The following is a 21,667-nucleotide window of genomic DNA, read 5'->3' as shown; positions in this document are numbered from 1 at the left end:
TGAATATGAACCAGGTGCAACAGCGCAGACTGGTAGGAGGGGCAGCACAGCTCACGATTTTATTAACCAGGGCAATGAAGCACTCCAAGGTGCTCAATACATCCCTCTCAAGGCTACAAACAAGCCTTTTACAATGCCTTTGACCATTGAGCATGCAACCATACACTGCATACCTTCCATTGTTCAATGGCTTCAGCCTGTTTGAAGAAGAATGACCTTTCCTCTGACTTCAGCTCCTGCAAGTCCAATGCCACACTCCCAGGCACCCAGTCTTTTTCGATTCATGGCTCTGATACCATGTTCAAATTCAAAGAGGCGGGTAGATGTCAGACAGAGTGAAGCAGCCTGCTTCCTCTCTCACACTACATTATTCATTCCACACTCTATAGTGAAAGTACAACCTAAGGTCATAAGGCCGTTCACACCAGAGGCACTGACTTATTTAATGTATCTAACTACTATGGCTAGACTAGCTGTGTCCAGCTCATGTCGGTCAACACACACAAATGAGCTTGATATGCTAACATGTGCAATGGATGGATTGTAGGAGCCAATCCACCACTCGCAAGGCCCATCTATACCGTCAATGCCAGAGGAGACAGACAACCTTCCCGACCTACCTACAATCTTGGAGCCTGAGATGGAGGCAATGATCGATGCATTCATTACGGCCAAAAACGCTTCAAAAAATACACTTTTGTTAATCACGGGATTAAGGAAAGGGCCAAAGAGAGTTTGCCACGTGTGTAAGAATATGGTATTCTTGTCTCCTCTTTTTTAGAGATAGTGGAGTCCATTTCGTGATTCTCTCTTCTTTTTTAGCCAAAACCCCTAAAGTCTGACATGTTTTGGGGTCCCAAAGACGTTATTTACTTACAAATCTGACAAAATACGTGACAGAGATGTGATGAAATTAATAATGAGTTTTTTGAAAGTTGGGAGATCTTTCAATATTGTTTTTGGCGCCCAATACATACTCATTTGTATTCTTGGCGCTACTTTTTAGTTCATTCACCCCTCTTTGAGCTTCTTTCTCTGCGCTTTCATTCTTTTCATGGCTTCCTCCAGGCGGCCTTCTCGTTTAATACACTCTTGCACAGTCCATAGCCAGGGAGCAGATGGAAATTTTGAGCTCAAAACCTTTGCTGTAAACGATTGGGTTACCATGCTGCCATCTTGCAAGGGCTCTCATAAGGTGAAAAGAAGAAAACGAGATGATATAAAACATCACTGGAAGGGGCGTATCATTGCCTTCAAAATTATGGCGCCCGAAGGCTGGTTTGTCAAGGTGCAATATGTTTACATGGCCAAGGATATGCACTTGCCTCCAAACGAATGTGTTCCCCAACAAACACATTGTAAGTTATTAGTTGAATCGCGTATATAATTCTTTTCCATTTATGCAAGTTCTAACAAACGGTTCGTCATTGTAGATATCTTTCCGTCAACAAGTATTGAATGGCAACCTGTGGAAAGCCTAACTGGGACTTTCCATGCCATTCATAAGGTATTGGCAGACATTATTTATGCCGATCAAACTGTGTCTTTTTTTAGTGAATGCAAGGTTTTTATATATTATGCACAGTATGTGGTTCCCTCTAAAGCGGATAGGTATGGGAATATCGAAGATTTGCCATTGCCAAGTCTTTCATCTCTAAACTGGGAGATTCCTGACAAGGTAACGGTGCAGAGTTTCAAATTCAAAATATCTCAGGATATTAAAAAGCCCATGACAGCTGGAAGGATCTCAAGAAGAATACGTTTATCATGGTTTGTACCCCTCCATATCTTCATGGCTTGCTTCAAAATAGCAAATTTACAAAGAATGAAGGTATCCTGGCTAAGTAGAAACTTTTCGGAAGAGGAGCCTGCCAGCACTGCGAGAAAAAATGTAACAAGTTGGTAAAAAGGGGTCCCTAAAAAAACCAACAATATGAAAGAGACTTACATTCACTCCATCTATCTTGAGTATCTTTGAATCTATTGTCCTGCAGACATTTGAAAAGCACTCTTTTTCCATAAGTATATGTATGACTTTGTGACTTTGCAATGGTACTTCTTGTTAGAGAGAGTTATATGGTTTTCTAGGATCAACAATATCCTCATATGTGGTGTCCAAGAAGGTAGTCAGGAGCCTGCCAGCACTGCAAATGGAAACATGTAACTAAAATAGATAATCAAATAAAATAAATAATTAACCAAAAAGCAAGCAGTATTCCATTCAACCCACATTCTTCCTTGGCCATGGATACCACTTAGAGAGTTGATGAGGATAATTTCTCTGGTGAGTGTATCTGATGTAATAAAAAAATTTATGGTAGTTGTGATGGAATCAAAAGCTTTGAAAGACATTGTTATATTTGAACCAAATCTAAAAAAAAATTCCATTGATAACAGTGGATCAACAATACACATAATTTTAGAGATTTATTGGCTAAGAGATGCAATCAATGTCCTAAAGCTAATAGCAAAAATAAAGGAGTGTTATTTGCAATCAATAGCACAATTATTCTATATACTAAAATTTTTAAGAGTCAAAATGCCTTACCTTATGCAATCATAAACTACAGAATCTAACAATTAAATATCCTTTTTACAACTAGCATGGACTTGTCCTCATGAGATATGCTAAGATAGTCCTCTTCCTCAGAAGTGCAAGAAACATTAATAACCATTTGCCCATACACCTCACCCATTCTCTTATAATTAACAGGTCCAAGTACATCGATTTTTCTCTTGCAAACATCATCCTCGGTACCTTATTCTGCTAATCATATTAAAATCTTTATTCATTAGGGTGATCTTATGAGCATGAGCAGCAACAATGTAAGGATAATTAATAAATTCATAAAGTCAACCATGTGAGGATAAGTTGATATGACGCGAGAGCAGCAAAGCCAAATTTTCGTAGGGTCATATTCGCACCGTATCGTGGAGCAGTTCATACGGCGCGAGCGTGGCAAAAAGTATAATGTTTGGTACTATATTTTTCGCTGCATATCATGGATGACTTGATATGGTGCAAGAGTGGCACAACAAAATCTCCGTAGGGGTCCTCCTCCCTCAGTATCGTGAAGGAGTAAACATGCGCGTGCAAAGTACACCCCCCTTGTAATAACTTATTTTTTGTGAGATCTTAAACCTATAAAAAAAAATCAGAAAAATTTCCATGAGTTTATCAGGCTTTGAAAAAAATTTAAAATTTTTTAAAGATTTTTTTGAGCTCATTTGCTATTTTTAAAAATATTTTTAAGCAAAAAAAGCCTAAAAAAGACCCAAAAAACCACAAAAAAACACCCAAAAATAACATTGCCGATACGACGCGAATATGGGTATCCGAGGCAATGCTATTTTTGGGTGTTTTTTGTGGTTTTTCGGGTCTTTTTTAGGTCTTTTTTGCTTAAAAATATTTTTAAAAATAGCAAATGAGCTCAAAAAAATCTTAAAAAATTTCTAAATTTTTTTCAAAGCCTGATAAACTGATGGAAAATTTTTTGAGTTTTTTTGAGCTCTTTTGCTATTTTAAAAATATTTTTAAGCAAAAAGGCCTAAAAGAGACAAAAAAAATCACAAAAAAACCACCCAAAAATAGCATTGCCGATACAATGCGAATATGGTATCCGAGCGTCTCGGATACCCATATTCGCGTTTTATCGGCAATGCGTCTCGGATACCCATATTCGCGTTGTATCGGCAATGCTATACCTTTAAATTGAGCGAAAAATGTAATTTGCTCTTTCATTTTATTAAGAACTTCAAGCTCTTAGATAAGCCATACACAAAGATTTCAATCTCTCTTCTTCATCGATTAGAGATTAAAGCAAGCATCCCGTTTCATTGCTTGACCAAGCCTTTTGTTTTTCCAACAATGGATATTTTTCCAACTAGTTCAATGACTTGTGAAGTGCGAGAGGGTTTAATAAATCTAGTTCATTGAAGCGAAGTATGAAAGGGATTCCTTTGTGAATTAAAGTTTAGCTTAAGGAAGCTTAAAAAGGAATAATCAACAAGAAAATGTTGTCACATATGCAAAAATAACATGAACTATGTAAGCACAGGGGCTACTTAAGCATAAGGACAGCTTATTTTTTAATAGTAGCGGATTAGCTTCTTTGGAAAAGCTAGCATTGCCGATACAACGCGAATATGGGTATCCGAGACGCTCAGATACCCATATTCGCATTGTATCGGCAATGCTATTTTTGGGTGGTTTTTTTGTGATTTTTTGGGTCTCTTTTAGGCCTTTTTTTCTTAAAAATATTTTTAAAATAGCAAACGAGCTCAAAAAAAGCTTAAAAAATTTCTAAATTTTTTTCAGAGCCTAATAAAGTTATGTAATTTTTTTGTGAAATGGAGACTGATTATTTTGATGGTCTTTTTTTTGTGAAATTGAGATATATTACATTTGAAAAAAGATATACAAGGATAAAGCATCAATAATGTAGTGATGCTTTCAATTATAAAATCAGTCTACTTTAGAATCAGAGTTCTGAGAGAAAGAAATAGATTCAAGTCCTTTCTATTTCTTCTTACAAATCAAGGGAATAGATCTTAAGAGATTTGCTAGGATATGATATCATGAGTAGTATCATCCCATGACATCAAGCCACCATTTAGGTATTGAAATCTGATAGTGCTAATAAGAATCACAATTGAAGATATTGAAACTTGAAACCCCATAGTGCTAATCATAGTTGAGGGTATGATGAGAAAAATACTCCCAAGAGCTAATATTAAGTAAGAAGTTGTATCCTTCATATTCTTCGAAGCATCCTGCACACATAAAATCATCTTAGTCCTAAAGTTAATATGATACACAATATCACTAATACTTCTATCTATTACTTGTTTAATTTTTTTATATTTTAAGAGACAAAATTGAATAATAAATATTTTAAATCTATTACTAGGTAAATATTTTTATCTCCCAGAAATCAAAGTACTTTCTTTCTTCTAATTATAATATATTATCCTTGTCTTATCAATTAGTCCTTGCTAAAAAGTTGATATTACAACACTGTATAATGAAGATATTCTATTTTCAAGTGTCAAGATCAAAGTGAAAATTTTCACTTTCTATTCTATTAGCTTAAGGATTATCCTTAGTATATCTATCCCTACCAATTTGCATCAACACCATGGGACTCTTTTACCCATTTTCTTATGAATCAAATTGAAGAGATTGAAGAAAAAGCTTGGATTTAGTTGAAACAAAATCTTACAGAATGGATATCTTAGGGGTTGAAGTAAAGATGCGGCTTGGATGTCCCAACCTAGTTGGGTCTGCTGAAAACTAACAAGATGATCTCGTCTCAGGTCCATGGAGGACCATATCTCTATAGCTCAATCGGCAAGTAAGTGGTATTGATCCTCTGTGTAGAGACTCTTTTGATTGTTGATCACCTTCTCAAGATTTTGTGAAAGGAGACGAAGGGAGACCAATGCACGCTGCTGGTAAGAACCGGACGTGATTTTGGTGAGAAATTTTACGACAGAGTAAAATCTACTTTAAGAACTAAGAAACAAAGTGAAGAGGAGAGAACAATGATTCAAATGAATGCAGGCGAAAAAAGAAGCGTGATTTTGGTGGGAAACGTGATAGTAAAATATTCAAAATGAAAGAATAATGGCCGAAAAGTGACCTCTGACATGAGTTAACGTCCTTAGGCATTTAATGGCTAACCTCTTAAATGAATAATAAATTCTCTCATTAATCACGTCTGAATGGCCAAATTTGGAGGGTTCATTATTTTAAAACCTCAACTAATTAGTAACTTAATCATTTTCTTACAAGTGCCATTTTTGAAACATTTTTGGCCCTAATGTGATTCCCATGGATGTCGAGACATCTGACCCGCTTAGAGAGGAAGCATCCATACCATTATATGATGGGTGCGGAGTATCTCTGTTGAAGACATTACTTGCACTCTTAAGTGTACAAGCAAAACACAGGTGGAGCGATACGAGTGTGATCGAGTTATTCAGGTACCTTGCACATAGGCTTCATTGATTTTTTTGTTGACACTATTATTACAAACATTTGTGCTTTTTCAAGGTGTTTTATGATTTTTTTTCAGGTTATTGAAATATCATATATTACCACCTGCAAATACCATGCCTGAGTCTCGTGATGATGCACGACATGTTTTACGGAAGCTTGGCATGGACTACAATAACATCCATGCATGTATCAACTACTGCATACTGTTTCGAGATGAATACGAGACTATGGAGACATGTCCAAAGTGTGGTGGTCACAGGTATCGACACGACTTGCAAGGGCAAACCATCCCTTAAAAAGTTCTCAGACACTTTCCGCTCATCCCCCGTATAAACCACATGTTTCGCATGCCCGGCATGGCAAGCTTGACAACGTGGCATGTGCAGAATAGGTCCACGGATGGAGTTCAACGAATATCAGCGGATTCGCGCACATGGAGCCACATTGACTCTACCTTCCCAGGCTTTGCGCAAGAACCAAGGAATCTTCGGCTTAGTCTCGCAATGGATGGTGTGAACCCATTTGGTCTGCCCTCAACTTCTTACAGTGTGTGGCCTATAGTGCTTGTCAACTACAACATCCCTCCATGGCTTTCTACGAAGAAAGGACATCTCATCCTTAGCTTGCTCGTCCCAGGCCGCTACAAAGTAAAAAATATGGATGTGTATCTTCGTCCATTAGTCGATGAGCTTAAGATTTTGTGGGAGGAGGGGGTCACTGTGCAAGATATGAGCAGGCGCGATGGTCGGTGGTCAGCCAACATTCGAGCCATTCTCATGTGGACGATGCATGACTTTCCGGGATTGGGAGAGTGCTCAGGTGAGCAGACCTCCGTTCTCGCTGGTAATATCTATATTTTATCTCATTCAATCAAGTATTCACTAGGTCATGGCTCGCCTTACAGGTCTGGTTACCTCAGGTTATTATGCATGTCCATTGTGTGGGCCACAGTTAGACTCCCGAAGGTCACGAACCATGAAGAAGATGGTATATCAAGGACATGCCATTTTCTTGCCGGAGGATCATGAACTCAGGGAAGGTTTTCTTGGACGACCTCCAACACGTATGAACACCGCAAGCTGGTACGAGCTGAAAATGGTAAACCCGGAATCACATCCAAATGGAATGCGATGGTTCTCTGTTTTCTACAAGTTGCCATATTGGACCCACTTACAGGTCAACCACTTGTTGGATCCCATGCATATTTTCAAGAATGTGGACAGCTTGCTATGGGAGCATATCACAGGAAAGAGAGACACTATAGGGTCACGAATGGATTTGAAGGAGGTAGGTAAGATGGAGGCGCTTTGGCTGCAGTCGAGCGCTGAAGGGGGAGTGTAGCTTCCTCGCGCTCCTTGGGTTTTTTCCACCAAAGAAGAGCGCATTGTGAAGCAAGTAATCAAGTCTATCCGCACTCCGACGGGTATGATGCGTTCTCTCAGGTCCGCATTTTCTAAAGATGACCAATTGTCGGGGCTAAAATCCCATGATTGGTATAAGATATGTCAGGTTTGTGAACAGAATGGATTGTAATTAGTGTGGGCATTTTGCAATTTGAAAAGTAGCCATTATTCATAATGCTTTCTCATTTGTGGCAGTTTGTGGCAGTTTGTCCTACCGATCGCGATCGCAGGATGCCTTACTCCAGAAATTCGCGGGGCCATTTACAAGCTGTTGACTTTGGTGCAATGGATCTCACAGAAGGAGATTAAGACGTCCTCTATTGAATCCACGAGGCGGGGAGCAGTGGAGACGGTCTGTCTCTTTGAGAAATAGCTGCCCACTAGCATGCTCACGATACAAGTCCACCTTCTTGTGCATCTTGTGGACGAAGTGGAGATTGCTAGACCTGTCCATATGCAATGGATGTTCTTCCTGGAGTGCTTTATGAAAACCCTGAAAGGCTTTGTGCGACAACGAGCTCGGCCAGAAGGTAGCATGGCCGAAGGTTGGCTGGTGTCAGAGGCGTTAGTGCATATCTCACAATGGCTACCAATGGTGGAACCAGATAATGAAATGCTATGGACGCTGAAGGACGATGATAGACTGACTGGAGATGTGGTGGTTGGAAATGGGGTAGAAAAAAGAATGGATGCCTCAATGGAAGAGAAGGTGAATCGCTTTTGTATGTTGTACCATGCCTCCATGGAGACGTGGCTCGCTAAGTACCAGATTGCAAGGCAACATCGAGAGGAAGCGCGAGCTGAATTCCGATGCAGTACGCGTCATCGACCGATTTGATATCCCGAAGGCATGGAGGAGATGCCGCGGTTTATGTCAACACGATGGTTGCATGGAACCTTGACCGTAGCATCCAGCGAAGGGACAGAGGTCTCAATGGAGGAGTGGGAAGTCTCGAGGGGATGTAGTCCAAAGGTGATGAGGGGTTTAGAATATGTCGTATCTAAATTTTATATGCGACATCTAATTTGAGTGTTTCAATGTATAGTACAAAAATATATAGTGCAGCGTAGTCGCGCGGACGACATTTTCGCGTGGAGCGTATTGACAAAATGTGCTCCACAATGGATTGTGGTGTCATGGCAAGGTTTGAGCAAGAGAGGCGGCGACGAGCAACAGATCCGAACACGGTTGTGGATGAGACGGAGTATTTTGGGAACTTGCAAAGTATTATTACGGTGGATTACTGTAGCTTCTCCATGATACTATAGTATTCAATGTGCAGTGGTTCAAAGTGGTACTTGAAGGAGCTGGAGCAACAGTTTGACTAGGTCCATCTGGATTTCTCGAAATAGATTCCGAAAAAAAATGAATGGATTTGCGTGACACCTTTGTGTTGCCGGCCCATTGTGAACAAGTGCATAGAGTCATTTACTTCCTAATTGTAATACGACATGGTTTATGTCACAATGGTTTGAACTCGCTTTGTACGTGTTTGTGAACAGGTAATCTTCTATCCAAACCCCCGACAACCTCGATGGTGGTATGTTATACCTTCAACTCCTCGAAGTGCGAGAGTATATGATCAAAGCGATGTTCCGGGCATAGATGAAGATAATATACAAATAGAGTGGTCAATATTACAAGGGGTGGAGGCCGCCGCAAGCTTGGAGCCCGCATCGGCTAACAATGATGGAAATACAGGAGTCCAATAATTTTTTGAGAACGAGGCAGACTCATTATTTTGTGGTGACATGTCTATCGACCTTCCAGTATATGCAGAGTTGTGTCAGGAGATTAACATGGGACCATAGGATACTTCATTCTTGGAGAATTGTATCACTCAATTCATTGTTTAGATCTCTTATAAAGGTACATAATATATGCATTTTAAGAGGGATTTTTTAAAAATGATTTATATTACTGTGCTTTGTATAGTTTAAATTGATTATTCTAACACCATTTTTTATCTGTGCAAGTGACATTTTCAGGATGAATCGAGGGATGAGCGATGAGGAGTTTCAGGACATGATGGCACGTATGTCTCCAGACCAGCTCGCGAGATTCAGAGAGATGGCAGACTAGGAGCTATCTCGTTCTTCGTTAGGGCGCTCTGCTAGATCTGCTTCAGCGCGATCAGATGCTTCAGCTTCGAGCAGACGATCTCGATGCTCACGACTTGGGCCAGAGGGAGGGACTGCATCGGGATCAGGGGGATGCTGCTGTGGAGACACGGATGTGGTGTCTCCGTCTTGTCATTCAGTTGGAGCTGCGTCACCTCCAGGATTTGTCACATTTGTGGGACGTCTACTCCAGTTACTCCGGCTTTCGCGCAACCGTCAGCAGGTGGCACCCCTTTGAGTGCCACTCCGAGAGAGGTTACCCCCATTGATACACCGGATGTAGAGGAGTCTCCTGGATATTCCCAGGAGCGTGGACGGAGATGGGAGAGGACCCATCTTAGGCAGACTCCTACGGATTATGGATATCTAGTTGATAGTAGGTCAGGAGCCATCATCATGAATGATGAGGGGAGGAGGGTGATGGCTTGCATGAGAGAGTTGTACCAACAAGTTTTTCGGCACAACGTCCTGGATCATTGGAAGAACATACCGGAGGGGAGCAAGGACTACATAGTAGCATCCTTGCACGAGGAGTTTCCGGTGCTAGCCGCAGTAGATAGATTCTCTACGGGCTGGATGATGGATTGCATGCATGCATACATGTCACATAGATGATCTGATGCACGCAAGGCAATCAAGAGTGGGGCTGCAAAGCCCGAGTGGTTAGATGCAAACGACTGGTGCCGACTGAGGGAGGAGGCTACAGGTTCGCCAGGACGTTGGAGTTAGCAGCGGGAGGCGGCGAGGGCATGACTCGAGGTCGGAGTGGTCCATCATCTTGGGAGTGGCGGCCACAGGACATGTTTGGAGGACTTTGTAAGTTTCTCTTTTGTTTTGCTCGTTTGTTTTTTTGAAATATTCTTTGTACTGACAATCACGTTTCTAACAGCTAGCATTTTGTTTTCTTTGTAGCACTCCATTACAAATCACGATCCGCAAGGCCTTGAGACTCGATATGCAGAGAGGCACGGTCTCAATGCATTGATTGACCGATTGTATAGACGCGGCGGCCTTGTAAGTCACTCATCTTTCTTATCCGTAGTTACCATGAGATATTTGAATGCATTATTGTATGGTGGATTGATGTGTTGTTTCTTTTTCTGCAGAATCCGTTCGATGCTCCTTTGCAGCGGGACGAGCTTTCGGGGGATGAGGATTTCTAGCTCGCCCTTGGATCCTTGGAGCTCACACACCTTTATTTTTTAGTCGCCTGATCTATGTAGACATTTTCTATGTATTAGTGATATCCTGTCATGATTGTACCAATCGCATTTTATGCGATCATGTATTTATTTCATGTATTAGTTTTATGATTTCAGTATACATTCTTTTTGTTTGTAAGCGCTTTGTATACAGTAGTGCAGAAACTATTTTGTATGGCTCTCATACAACACACAGTGCTATATGTGCCAAAAAAAAAAAATCCCTGTTACCGTCGCTATTTGCGTCGCAAATTTACTGCTCGCGTCGCTATTGGCGTCGCTATATATGTCGCAAATTTACTGGTTGTGTCGCTATATGCATCGCTATATGCGTCACAAATGCGACGCATATAGCGATGCCAATAGTGACGTTTCTATGGTGTTGTCAATAACGATGCTTTTTGCAACGACGGGGGCAAATTTTGTTGTTTGTATTTTCGTTGCTTTGAACGTCGGTATAAGGTCTATATCTTGTAGTGAATACAATGCACATATAAATGTTGAGGTATGCTCAACGGTGGCAGCTGTCAAGTATTTGTATAAGTATATATACAAGGGACATGATCGTGCAACGGTTAAATTTTTTGTTGGAAACTCAAGGTTAAATGGTACGACCTTTTGTGAAGTAGATGAGATCGAGAGTTATTTAGATGTACGGTATGTTTCTGCTTTGGAAGCGTGTTGGCAAATATATGACTATGCATTGCACAATGAGAAGCCTAATATATAGCGGTTGCAGGTGCACTTGCCTGGTGAGAATTATGTGGTGTTTCAAGATACAGACAATATATCAGATGTTATGCAGAATGAAGATATCAGGAAAACTACTCTTACGGAATGGTTTGCGTGCAATCGTATTCATCGAGAGGCTCGAGCTATTCGGTATCAAGACTTCCCGGTGTATTGGGTGTGGAATGCACAACGAAAGGTATGGACGAAGAGAAAGCGTGGAAATACATGTGGTCGAATATACTTTGTGCCGCCCACATCTGGTGAGCGTTATTACTTGTGAATGCTCTTGACAGTGTCTCGAGGATGTATGTCTTTTGATGATTTGCGTACTGTTGGCAACATGGTGTACAACACCTTTAAGAAAGCCTGCATTGCAAAGGGCATGTTAGAAGGTGATAATGAGTGTGTTGTGTACTTGGAAGAGGCTGCATCTGTACAAGTTGGTGCCCAGTTGCGTGCTTTGTTTGCTGCAATCTTGGTCTTCTGTGAGCCTACATAGCCTGATCAGCTCTGGGATAGGTTTATGTCACCAATGGTGGAGGATATTTTGTATAAGTTACAGCTAGAGCATGTGCATATATCTTTGGCAATTCTACAACAAGAGGCATCAAAGAGGGCTTTATTGCATCTTCAGGATCTTTTGCAACAACATGGGCGAAGATTGTCTGACTTTGATGGATTGCCAAAACCTCATCGAACAGATTCTCAGTTGTGTGCTAATTCTCTTTTAGAAGATGAATATGCATATGATATACTGGAGCAACGTAGAGTTTGTGTTTGTATGTAGACAATGTTGAATGATGGACAGAGGGTTGCATATAATGCAGTTATAGGTGCCATTGGTGGAAACTTTGGGGATTTTTTTTTTTTGGATGGTCCTGGTGGGTCTAGAAAGACATTTCTTTACAAGTGTTTGCTTGCTAGGTTGCGCAGTGATGGTCATATAGCATTGGCAACGGCATCATTTGGCATTGCTGCTTTGCTTTTGCAGGATGGTCGTACTGCTCACTCGAGATTTAAAATTCCATTGGATCTATGTAATTGATCCATCTGTAATATTCCTGTTCAGAGCGATCTTGCTCAACTGTTTAGACAATCGAGCCTTATTTTATGGGATGAGGCTCCCATGATGCACAGGTTTGCATTTGAAGCTGTTGATAGAATTTTAAGAGATATTATAAGCTGTGATAAACCATTTGGTGGAAAGGTTACTTTGCTTGGGGGTGATTTTAGGCAAATCTTGCCCATCGTGATGAAGGGCTCCCGTGAAGATATTGCTAATCCGGCACTATGTTGCTCTCATTTATGGCAGTATGTTAAGGTGCTAAGGTTGTCTGGGAATATGAGGATGTCAACTGCTGGTGGTGTAATGGATAATGGATTTGTTGGTTGGATTCAAGGTATAGGGGATGGAGTGGGTATTACGGAGAATTGTGATAAGTTACATATTCCATCTAGCATGGTATTGAAAGGGTGCTCTATTGAAACCTTGGTTAATAGTGTGTACGATGAAGTATCCGCGGTGAGAGACTTTGGGGCATATTTTAGTGAGCATGCTATACTTGCAACGCGGAATACAGAGGTGGCTTCTTTGAATCATTGTGCATTGCAATCGATGCCAGGAGAAGTTATACAGTACTATAGTGCAGATTCAATTGCAGAGACGGGTGATAGCTCATTTTTATACTCTGTAGAGTATTTAAATACACTGGATCTTGGAGGTGGATTTCCTCCCCATCTATTGTTGCTAAAGATGAATGCACCTATTATTCTGCTTAGGAACTTAAATCCAGCAAAAGGTTTGTGTAATGGTACACGGTTGATGTGTAAGGCATTCAATAAAAAGGTGATAGATGTTGAAATAATAACAGGGACAAATATAGGGGAACGAGTTTTTATTCCTAGGATCACTTTTATTCCTAGCACTTTGCAATTTCCGTTTGCTATGAGGCGGAGGCAATTTCCTATTCGATTGGCCTTTGCTATGACGATCAATAAGTTGCAAGGCCAGACATTGTCTGCTGTTGGTCTTTATTTAAAGACACCAGTATTTACATATCGATAGTTGTATGTTGCATTTTCAAGGGTGAAATCCTCATGCGGTGTGAGGGTGTTATTGGATGAGGATGGAAGCACTGTGAATGTCACGACGAACATTGTGTACAAGGAGGTACTTCAGAAGATGCAATGAGGTGCATTGCTTTTTTGCAAAGATGCATACGGAGATGAATTTTTCGGAGAGTGGAAGATATGCTTGCATTTTTTTAGAGATGTATCTATTGAATTTTGATGGCTTTGTAGTCCTTGCTTGGTGTGTAGGTGAGATAGCCTCGAAGTCGTATTCGGTTGGCATATACTCGATGGTAATTGAGTATATATTCCCTACAATGTATATAAGTGTTTGCTTGACTTTTGCAGATGCCTACTCCAAGCTGGGGTTATTATCCAGCTTCTAAGTATTAGAAGGAGCTGCAGTGTAACTTGCACGCAGTGACAACGGATGATATTATAAGAAGAACGCTTGCAAGGGTCATTGAGCATTTGTATGATGATGTCAACATAGAGATTTTACTTCCAGTCTTTATTGAGGTGGTGCATTGTGGGTATACTCAGTGCTTTCGAGTGCATATGGGTGAAGCTGGGCAGGACAAGAGGTTTTGGCGATCTCACACTGATAGAATACCGAGGGGGTGGCCGGCGTATGAATTTAAGGACCTAAGTTGTTTTGTGATGCTACATCAAGCTGTAACAATGCCTACCAAGTGGTTTGCAAGTGTTAAGCCATGTATTATTATTTCAATGTTAAGTGATCTTTGTCAATTGTTGGATGTGCTCATATTTACATTGTGAGCTTTTAAAATTTTAGGTGCAAGAAAGAGAGGAAAGACTATCGTGTCCCCTGTACCATCAGCGGGACAAAGAGTGGCAATGGGACTTGCTTCTCCTGAGCATGCTGTGTTGGAGAATGGAATTTTTCCCAGTGATTCCTCAAAGAAAAGAAAGCTTCATTTTGGTTAGGCCCGATGGAAAGTTTCAACATCTTTGTAGCATTTGGATGTAGATGTATCTATATCTATTTATCATAGGTGTAATCAAGAAGTGGTACTTCGTGGTTTGTTGATACTTGGATTTATGGTACAAAGTTTTCGGCTCTGGAGCAAGGTTTGGTTTTGGGCTTTGCTTCACCTATCTGCATTTGATGCTTGGATATGGTTACACTTTGTGGTTCATTTTAGCGTAGCAATGTTATTTCTAATTGTAACATCAGATGATCATGTAGAGCTACTTCTATCTATTGCACATAGCAGGTATTGTTATTTTAATGTTAAGTCCCTTGTACCATCAACAAGACGAAGAGTGGCGATCGGACTTACTTCGCCTGGCCATGCTATATTGGAGAGTGGAAATACTAGTATGTCCCCCGTACCATCAACAAGACGAAGAGTGGCGATCGGACTTGCTTTGCCTGGCTATGCTATGTTGGAGAGTGGAAAATTTCCCAGTTATTTCTCAAAGAAATAAAAGCTTCATTTTGGTTAGACCCTGTGGGAACTGTAATTTTTTTTGTAACATTTGGATGTGGATGCATAGGCACAATCAAGGAGTGACACTTTGTGGTTTGTTGATACTTGAAATTGTGGTGCAAGGTTATTGGTGCAGCCTCTAGAAGAAACTTTGGTTTCGGGCTTTGCTTCACCTATGTGGGTTATTAATACTGAGAGTTTGCATGCAATGCTTGGACAAACTTAAATTTGTGGTGTGGCTCATATATCTTTTATTTGTGGTTCGTTTCATCGTAGGAATGTTATTTCTCATTGTAACATCCAAGGATACAAGTTGTTTCTAATTGTTGTGCAGAGCAAGTATAGATACAAGTCTATAAGTTTGGTGCATGGTCATTGCATGTATATATGAGTCTATGTACTTCTTGATGCAAATGCATATTTGGCCTTTTATACATGTGTGTAAAAGAGAGAGAGAGAGAGAGAGAGAGAGAGGTTGAGAGTGATTGAGTGAGTGAGTGTGGATATAGAGGGGGGAGGTGTAAATAGGATGAGAGATAGAGGGGTTGTGAGTAGAGGAGAGTAAAGCATGTGAAATTTTTGTGATAGCATTATCCACTGTGGGATAGGGAAGTGAAGCTGCACACTTCCTTCGCACCCCGCTTCGCGACGAAGCGGGATAGCGTTCCTTCCACGCGAAACGTGCCAGGAATGCTAGTAGTTATAATTGGTAAAATAAATTAGAGCATCCAAAAGATGCAGCGAGGACTAACTTCTAAGCCTTAAGCGATAACTTCTAGTGGACATGTTTCTTTTTATTTAAAAAATTACAGGAGGAAGGTTCCAAAACAGCACACCTCGAGTTTTGCCGGCCCAAACTTGAAACCACCGAAAAGCATCGGGTAGGAGACGTACACAGGCAAATGACCTACGTAGCGGTTTTTCTGAGATTACCGCTAATACAAGGTTCTCACTTTGTAAGATTGCAAATTTGCAGGTCTCCAGGACTCCATCAAGAACACTGCCCCCTTCTCTCTCTCTCTCTCTCTCCCCCCACCCCACCCCGATAAGCAAAACACGCGCGCGCCGCGCGTATTCATTGCAATCTCATGGCGACGACGAGACGCCCTCATGCACTGGTAGTCCCTGGACCAGGGCAGGGCCACATCAATGCCTGCATGAGGCTAGCGGAGGCCCTCTCGGGGATAGGCTTCTCCATCTCCTTCGTCTTCTTCTCCGCCTCCTATGGCGATCTGAAGCAGCAGGGGCGCCTGCCCAGCAAGCTGCTGCAGGCCGACGGATCATCAAACAATAATAACTATAATATCCGCGTCCATGTCGTGGAGGACGGCATTGATAAGCTGGTCGAGGAGGAGGAGGAGGAGGAGGCCGGTTGCCGCCGCAAGCGGCCGTCGTTTGCCGCCACGGACGCCATGCGAGACAACCTCGCAAGCCTCATCACGAGCCTCTCAGAGCAGGGCAGCCCTGTCACCTGCCTCGTCTCCGATTCCTTCGCCCCCTGGACCCAGCACGTCGCCGATCGCCTCGCCCTCCCGCGAGTCGACTACTGGACTTCCACCGCCCTTGCCTACCTCTTCGTTGCCAACATCCCTCTCTTGCACGAGAAGGGCCTCTTACCTGAAAAGAGTAAGGAACACAGTACACTCTCTCTCATCCCATCCATTTCATATATCCCCCCCCCTCCCCATATTATGCTCTTCCAAGCTCAATTATTTCAGCTGATAATTGTCACCTCCTGCTTGCAAGTTGCTCACTCGCCCTGCTGCACTTCCCGCACTCTTGACCAGGTGAGGAGGCAAAGCGCTAAACAAAGGTTCAATTGCTAGACAGCCCTTTCAGAATCCTTACATGCATATTTTCTAAGAGGAACGTTTTGAGCTTTTTGCGAGGAAAGCACTACATACCTTACATACCTTTAGCAAGCTATGCGCTTCCCTCGCAGAAGCCCATGATGTTAGTGTAATTCACAATACAGGTATTTTAGAGGGAATTTGTCTGGAACTTGTTGTGCAAGTGCCCATTATGTTACGATGGTTATGTGTAAAATGTCTATCGTATGTTTGTTACCTGGTATTCAGAGGGGAATTCCTTGTCTTTTTCGGGCTGTTTCTTTATATTCATTTTTGCGTCGATTTTTCAATCAGGAACCGAACCCGCGCGTTGGAAGAGCGAGAACCCAGCGATGGTGGACTGCATACCAGGCCTGCCTCCATTTCCAATGGAGCTCTATCCGCAGGATATCAGATTCGCAGAATTTACCAGTCCATCTCTACAGTTCTTCGTGGAACTAGGCCGCCAATCGAGACGAGCCGAGAGGCTTCTCATCCACACCGTGGCAGAGCTAGAGCCCGTGGCACTGGAATCCCACAGGAAGGCAGGAATCTCCACCTATGCCGTAGGCCCTTTGCTCTCTTTCCCCTCAGACACTTCCAAACAGATTAGAGACGGAGGAGAAGAAGAGGAGGAAAGTATCAAATGGCTGCACACGCAAGCTCCCTCATCAGTCATTTACATCGCCTTCGGTACCTTTGCCATCCTCTCCTCGAATGACCTCTTCGAGCTTGCCTCCGGCTTAGAGATGAGTCACCAACCATTCCTTTGGGCCATTAGACCGAAATCGTATGAAGGCGAGTTGTCTCAATTGTTGCCCCAAGGCTTTTTGTCTAGAACTAAGGACAGAGGACTTGTCACCGGTTGGGCACCCCAAGAGGCTGTCCTGGCCCATCCCTCTATTGGCGGATTCCTCTCGCATTGTGGGTGGAACTCTACCTTGGAGAGTCTTTATGCAGGTGTCCCAATACTTGGGTGCCCAGGAGGAGCCGATCAACGATCTAATGCCCACTACATCGCAGAAGTTTGGAAGGTGGGATTCGAGCTAGAGAGAACCGTAGAAGGAGGCTTAGATAGAAATCATGTGGAAAAGGGTGTACTTACACTAATGAAGGAGGATGAGGGCAAAAAGGCAAGGGATAAGGCCAAAGAGATCATGGAAATTGCCAAAATAACTTTCCAAGATGGGGGCCATTCTAGGAATAATTTGTATAAGTTTTATGAAGATATGAAGGAGCATTGCCATGCTTATTGAACTCAAGCATCAAATTATGCATTCAATGCACTCCAATTGAGAGTTGCAATTTCAAATTGTTGAGATGTGACTCATGCTCTCATTAAAGACATTCATCTATTGTCCTTCTTGTGAAAGACTAGGCGTATTACAAGTATCCATACAAGCATGATGACGTTTTCAAGTTTATATGTGATCATTAAGTGCATGCAATTGCCAATTTTTCCATATTCACACTTTATAATGTGTGTGCGAGCACTCATCAATGTTAGTTAATAACTTTATATGCGCTTAGAGAAATTTTAATTAAATGTAATCACAAATGAATCCAATGCAATGAAAATAAAAATGTGTAGGGTCAGAGAGTGAGATGTGGTACAATGTATACATAAGCTAAAGTTTGAGATAAAATTTTGAGATGTGAGACCATAGAGCTAAGCATAATGGCAAAGGGCTCTTGAAGGGCATTTGCAAAACAATTTGGGGCTTGTGCCATGAACAATGAGAACTAGAATCACTTTTAAGATGCATGACATAAAACTTTGAGTGTGTAATTAAATTCACTTTTATAACTTTCTAAATGCTCAAAAGGATAAACAAAACAAAATGAATTTTGTTGAAATATTTGCAATCACACCTACTTTAGTCCCTTTGTGAGGAGCAGTGAGGACTCAGGACCAGAATCCCATATGCACAGTAGGAGAAAGTACCACCACTCAATTCCTATAAAGCATTGTACTTGCACTCTTTTTCTAATGCAATGATAGTACTCTTTTCTTTCCAGTAAAGTGTCATGTCACAGTCAATACACAAGATTGTGTTAATGAGTCCAAGTGTTAATCTTGGAACGTAATTTACTTGTGTAACAATTTGTCCTTGTCAGGTTAAATGTCTTCATGAGTTTCTTTTTCCTCTTTCAACCTCCATAGCTTCCGCATCTGCCATGCTCTAAATCTCGCATATTTTAACATGGTATTAGAGCGCAGCTCTGCATGGCTTAGCTCATTTTATTAGATCTTCACCTCTGATCCATCTCTACTCAGCTCAGTCTCAGTCTATGAACTCACTTTCCATCTCCACCTTCATGCTTGCCTTCAAGGCTACCATAGCCAGCAGTACCCTATCAGATTGAAGCTCTTGTATCTCACTCCACATTCCCCCACTATTGATGCTTCTTTGTATAATCTCAAAACTTGACATTGCCTCCATAGCCAAACAGGACCTGCTGCACTTGGAGCTTTCATATCTCATCATAGAGCTCATATCTTTGGAAGCTTCCTTCTAGAGAGTTGTGCCTTTGCTCAGGGAGAAGAGTCCTATCACTTGACACCTTGACATTGGCCACTCTAAAGCCCAGCATTGGCGAAATTTGTGATCGCTGTCCAGAATGTGCCTGTTGTCGTTCGTGCTGCTGCTGCCGTCGCTACAGGTCGTGATGTTGTCAACCACCATAGGGCATTGATAGCCCATCATTCAAGCTTCATTTTGATTAAAAAAAGTTTTAAAAATGATCCACTGTAGCTCCCACAATCAACAAAAGACCAGGGCTGAGTCAAAACCCTAATTCAGGAAGCCATAGCCAAACTTCACTGAAGCTCAAAAATCTCATCATTTTCTCTCTTCTACCACTAAAACAACCCACTGCCACTCCGATCTACTGTCCCAACATAAAATCAAGAAGGGGAAGATTTGGATTTGAAAGAACTTGAAGGATTTTGCAGATTTGGAAGACTCAAGGAAGAAACATAGTGTCCATTGACACTCATTTAGTGCTCTTAGCACTTATGTCTTTTGACACATCTCAACCAACTCTTCTACTGCTCAAATTTGATAAGTCTAAACTTGATTTTTTGATGTTCTTGCAAGTCTAACATGGGCAAAGACTCTCCAACTGCTCGCTTCAAAGGAGTCGGGTTTCACACCTAGCAAACCTGCATCAAACTCATCTTGATGAAGAAGGGCCTCTAAGCCATTACCACTGGAAAAGAAAAGAAACCTCGTGATGCGGGTCTTGCTGTCACTTGGCAAAAGAATGATGATAAGGATCATGCCATTATCAAATTGGAGCTAGACGACAGCTATATCCACCATGTGGATAATTGTGAGACTTCACATGATACATGGAAGAGACTTTGTTCGGTGCACAATCTAAATCATCAAAGTAGAGTCTCCTAATTGAGTTTTTCACACTTGAAATGAAGTCCATCACATCACTTGCCATGTATCTAAATTACATGGAAGGACTTCTAACCCAACTTGCAAGAATCAACATTAAAATGGAAAAAGATGTTTGCATCGGTGTTCTACTTAAGAGTTTGCATCTTGAATATAATAATGTATCAACAACTTTAATCAACATGCCAAATCTTGAACTTATTGATATCCAAGCATCACTATTAGAGGAGGAAAATAAGCTAAAAACTAAGGAAGAACCAAGCACATCTAGAGATAAACATGCATTATATGTTGGCAACATGTACAAAGGTAAGAGGGATCAGCTCTTCTGTGACTTCTGCAAAAGGACCGGACATACCGAAAAGTTCTGCCATGCCAGAAAAAGGTCCCAAATGGCCTATCTAGTTATAGGCAAAGAAGAAGAAGAAAACGGAACAAAGGAAGAAGAAGAAAAAGAAGACCACCAGAAGAAGGACAAACCTTATCAGTCCTTCTATTCAAATAGACTATTTTAGCTTTGCATTTCCTAGCCCTAATGCCTTACACATAAACTTGTAAACTCCTCAGTTAGCCTTGTACTACAGTCTCTATACACTTTGTGAGGCCCCTACTACAACCTTTGGATATCCATCATGTTTGTGGTACCCAGACTTAGCCTTTCTACGATAGCCTCTAGAGTTTTGCCATGTTTATGGTGTGCCCACACTTTGTAGGTATTGCTTTCACTAAAGCCTCTATGCGCTTTGTACTTTTGGTTGTGATTGAGGAGGGGTGTTGAAATATTTGCAATCACACCTACTTTAGTCCCTTTGTGAGGAGCAGTGAGGGCTCAGGACAAAAATCCCATAGGCACAGTAGCAGAAAGTACCACCACTCAATTCCTATAAAGCATTGTACTTGCACTCTTTTTCTAATGCAATGATAGTGCTCTTTTCTTTCCAATAAAGTGTCATGTCACTCTCAATACACAAGATTTTGTTTATGAGTCCAAGTCTCAATCTTGAAACGTAATTCACTTGTGTAATAATTTGTCCTTGTGATGCCAGGAGGCATATTTCACGGTGGATTCCGTGCCACGGTGGATTCCGTGACGTTTTACGGTGGATTCTGTAAACTTAGATGACCGGGGCTCATACACAAAGAGGATTCTTTGTGCGAGAAGTTGATGGGGATGCCTATCCTTTTCGGCCGTTTCATTAATTTAGTGTGTACATGGGTGATTCCATAGCGGGTGATTCCACAAAATGCATATTAAATTAATAAACGTTTATGAGTTTAGAGTGCGCACTCGTAATAAATTAAGGTTAGGATTTATTTCTAACCAGTTGATTTATTTATGTAGTTGAAGACTGCTAGGTATTCACTTTTGTCGGTTTAATTGTATTATTTTACTAACGATTGTGAATGCTTCAGTTGATGTATAGAGATAGCAGCAGTGGCGGAGG

General features: G+C 41.5%; 1 protein-coding gene across 3 annotated transcripts; it reads left to right on the top strand.

Annotated features, from left to right (window-relative positions):
- Nucleotides 1–15,970: 15,970 nt before the first annotated feature.
- LOC148019128 (UDP-glycosyltransferase 85A7-like) lies at nt 15,971–18,119 on the top strand. 3 transcript variants are annotated; one of them, XM_087701137.1, is made up of 3 exons: nt 15,971–16,609; nt 16,730–16,796; nt 17,128–17,568. In XM_087701137.1, exons 1-3 carry the CDS (start codon nt 16,072–16,074, stop codon nt 17,423–17,425), a joined length of 903 nt encoding a protein of 300 aa, XP_087557263.1. In that variant the 5' UTR covers nt 15,971–16,071; the 3' UTR covers nt 17,426–17,568. The 3 variants fall into 3 exon arrangements, with proteins under 3 accessions (XP_087557263.1, XP_087557264.1, XP_087557262.1); XM_087701138.1 differs by having other exon boundaries at nt 16,730–16,770; nt 17,128–17,421; XM_087701136.1 differs by lacking the exon at nt 16,730–16,796 and having other exon boundaries at nt 17,128–18,119.
- Nucleotides 18,120–21,667: the final 3,548 nt, after the last annotated feature.

Source organism: Lygodium microphyllum, chromosome 20 (genome assembly GCF_053477565.2).
Source record: "Lygodium microphyllum isolate KBCC chromosome 20, Lygodium_microphyllum_v1.1.10, whole genome shotgun sequence".
Lineage (NCBI taxonomy): Eukaryota > Viridiplantae > Streptophyta > Polypodiopsida > Schizaeales > Lygodiaceae > Lygodium > Lygodium microphyllum.
The sequence above is the reverse complement of the archived record's forward strand: the minus strand, read 5'-3'. Positions and strand labels throughout refer to the sequence as shown.

What these genes read in the sequence shown, in the direction of transcription:
- LOC148019128 (XM_087701136.1), top strand. Translation starts at nt 16,072, where the DNA reads ATGGCGACGACGAGACGCCCTCATGCACTGGTAGTCCCTGGACCAGGG. An exon ending in GGGCCTCTTACCTGAAAAGA is followed by an intron (nt 16,610 to 17,127) that starts GTAAGGAACACA and finishes TTTTTCAATCAG; the next exon opens with GAACCGAACCCGCGCGTTGG.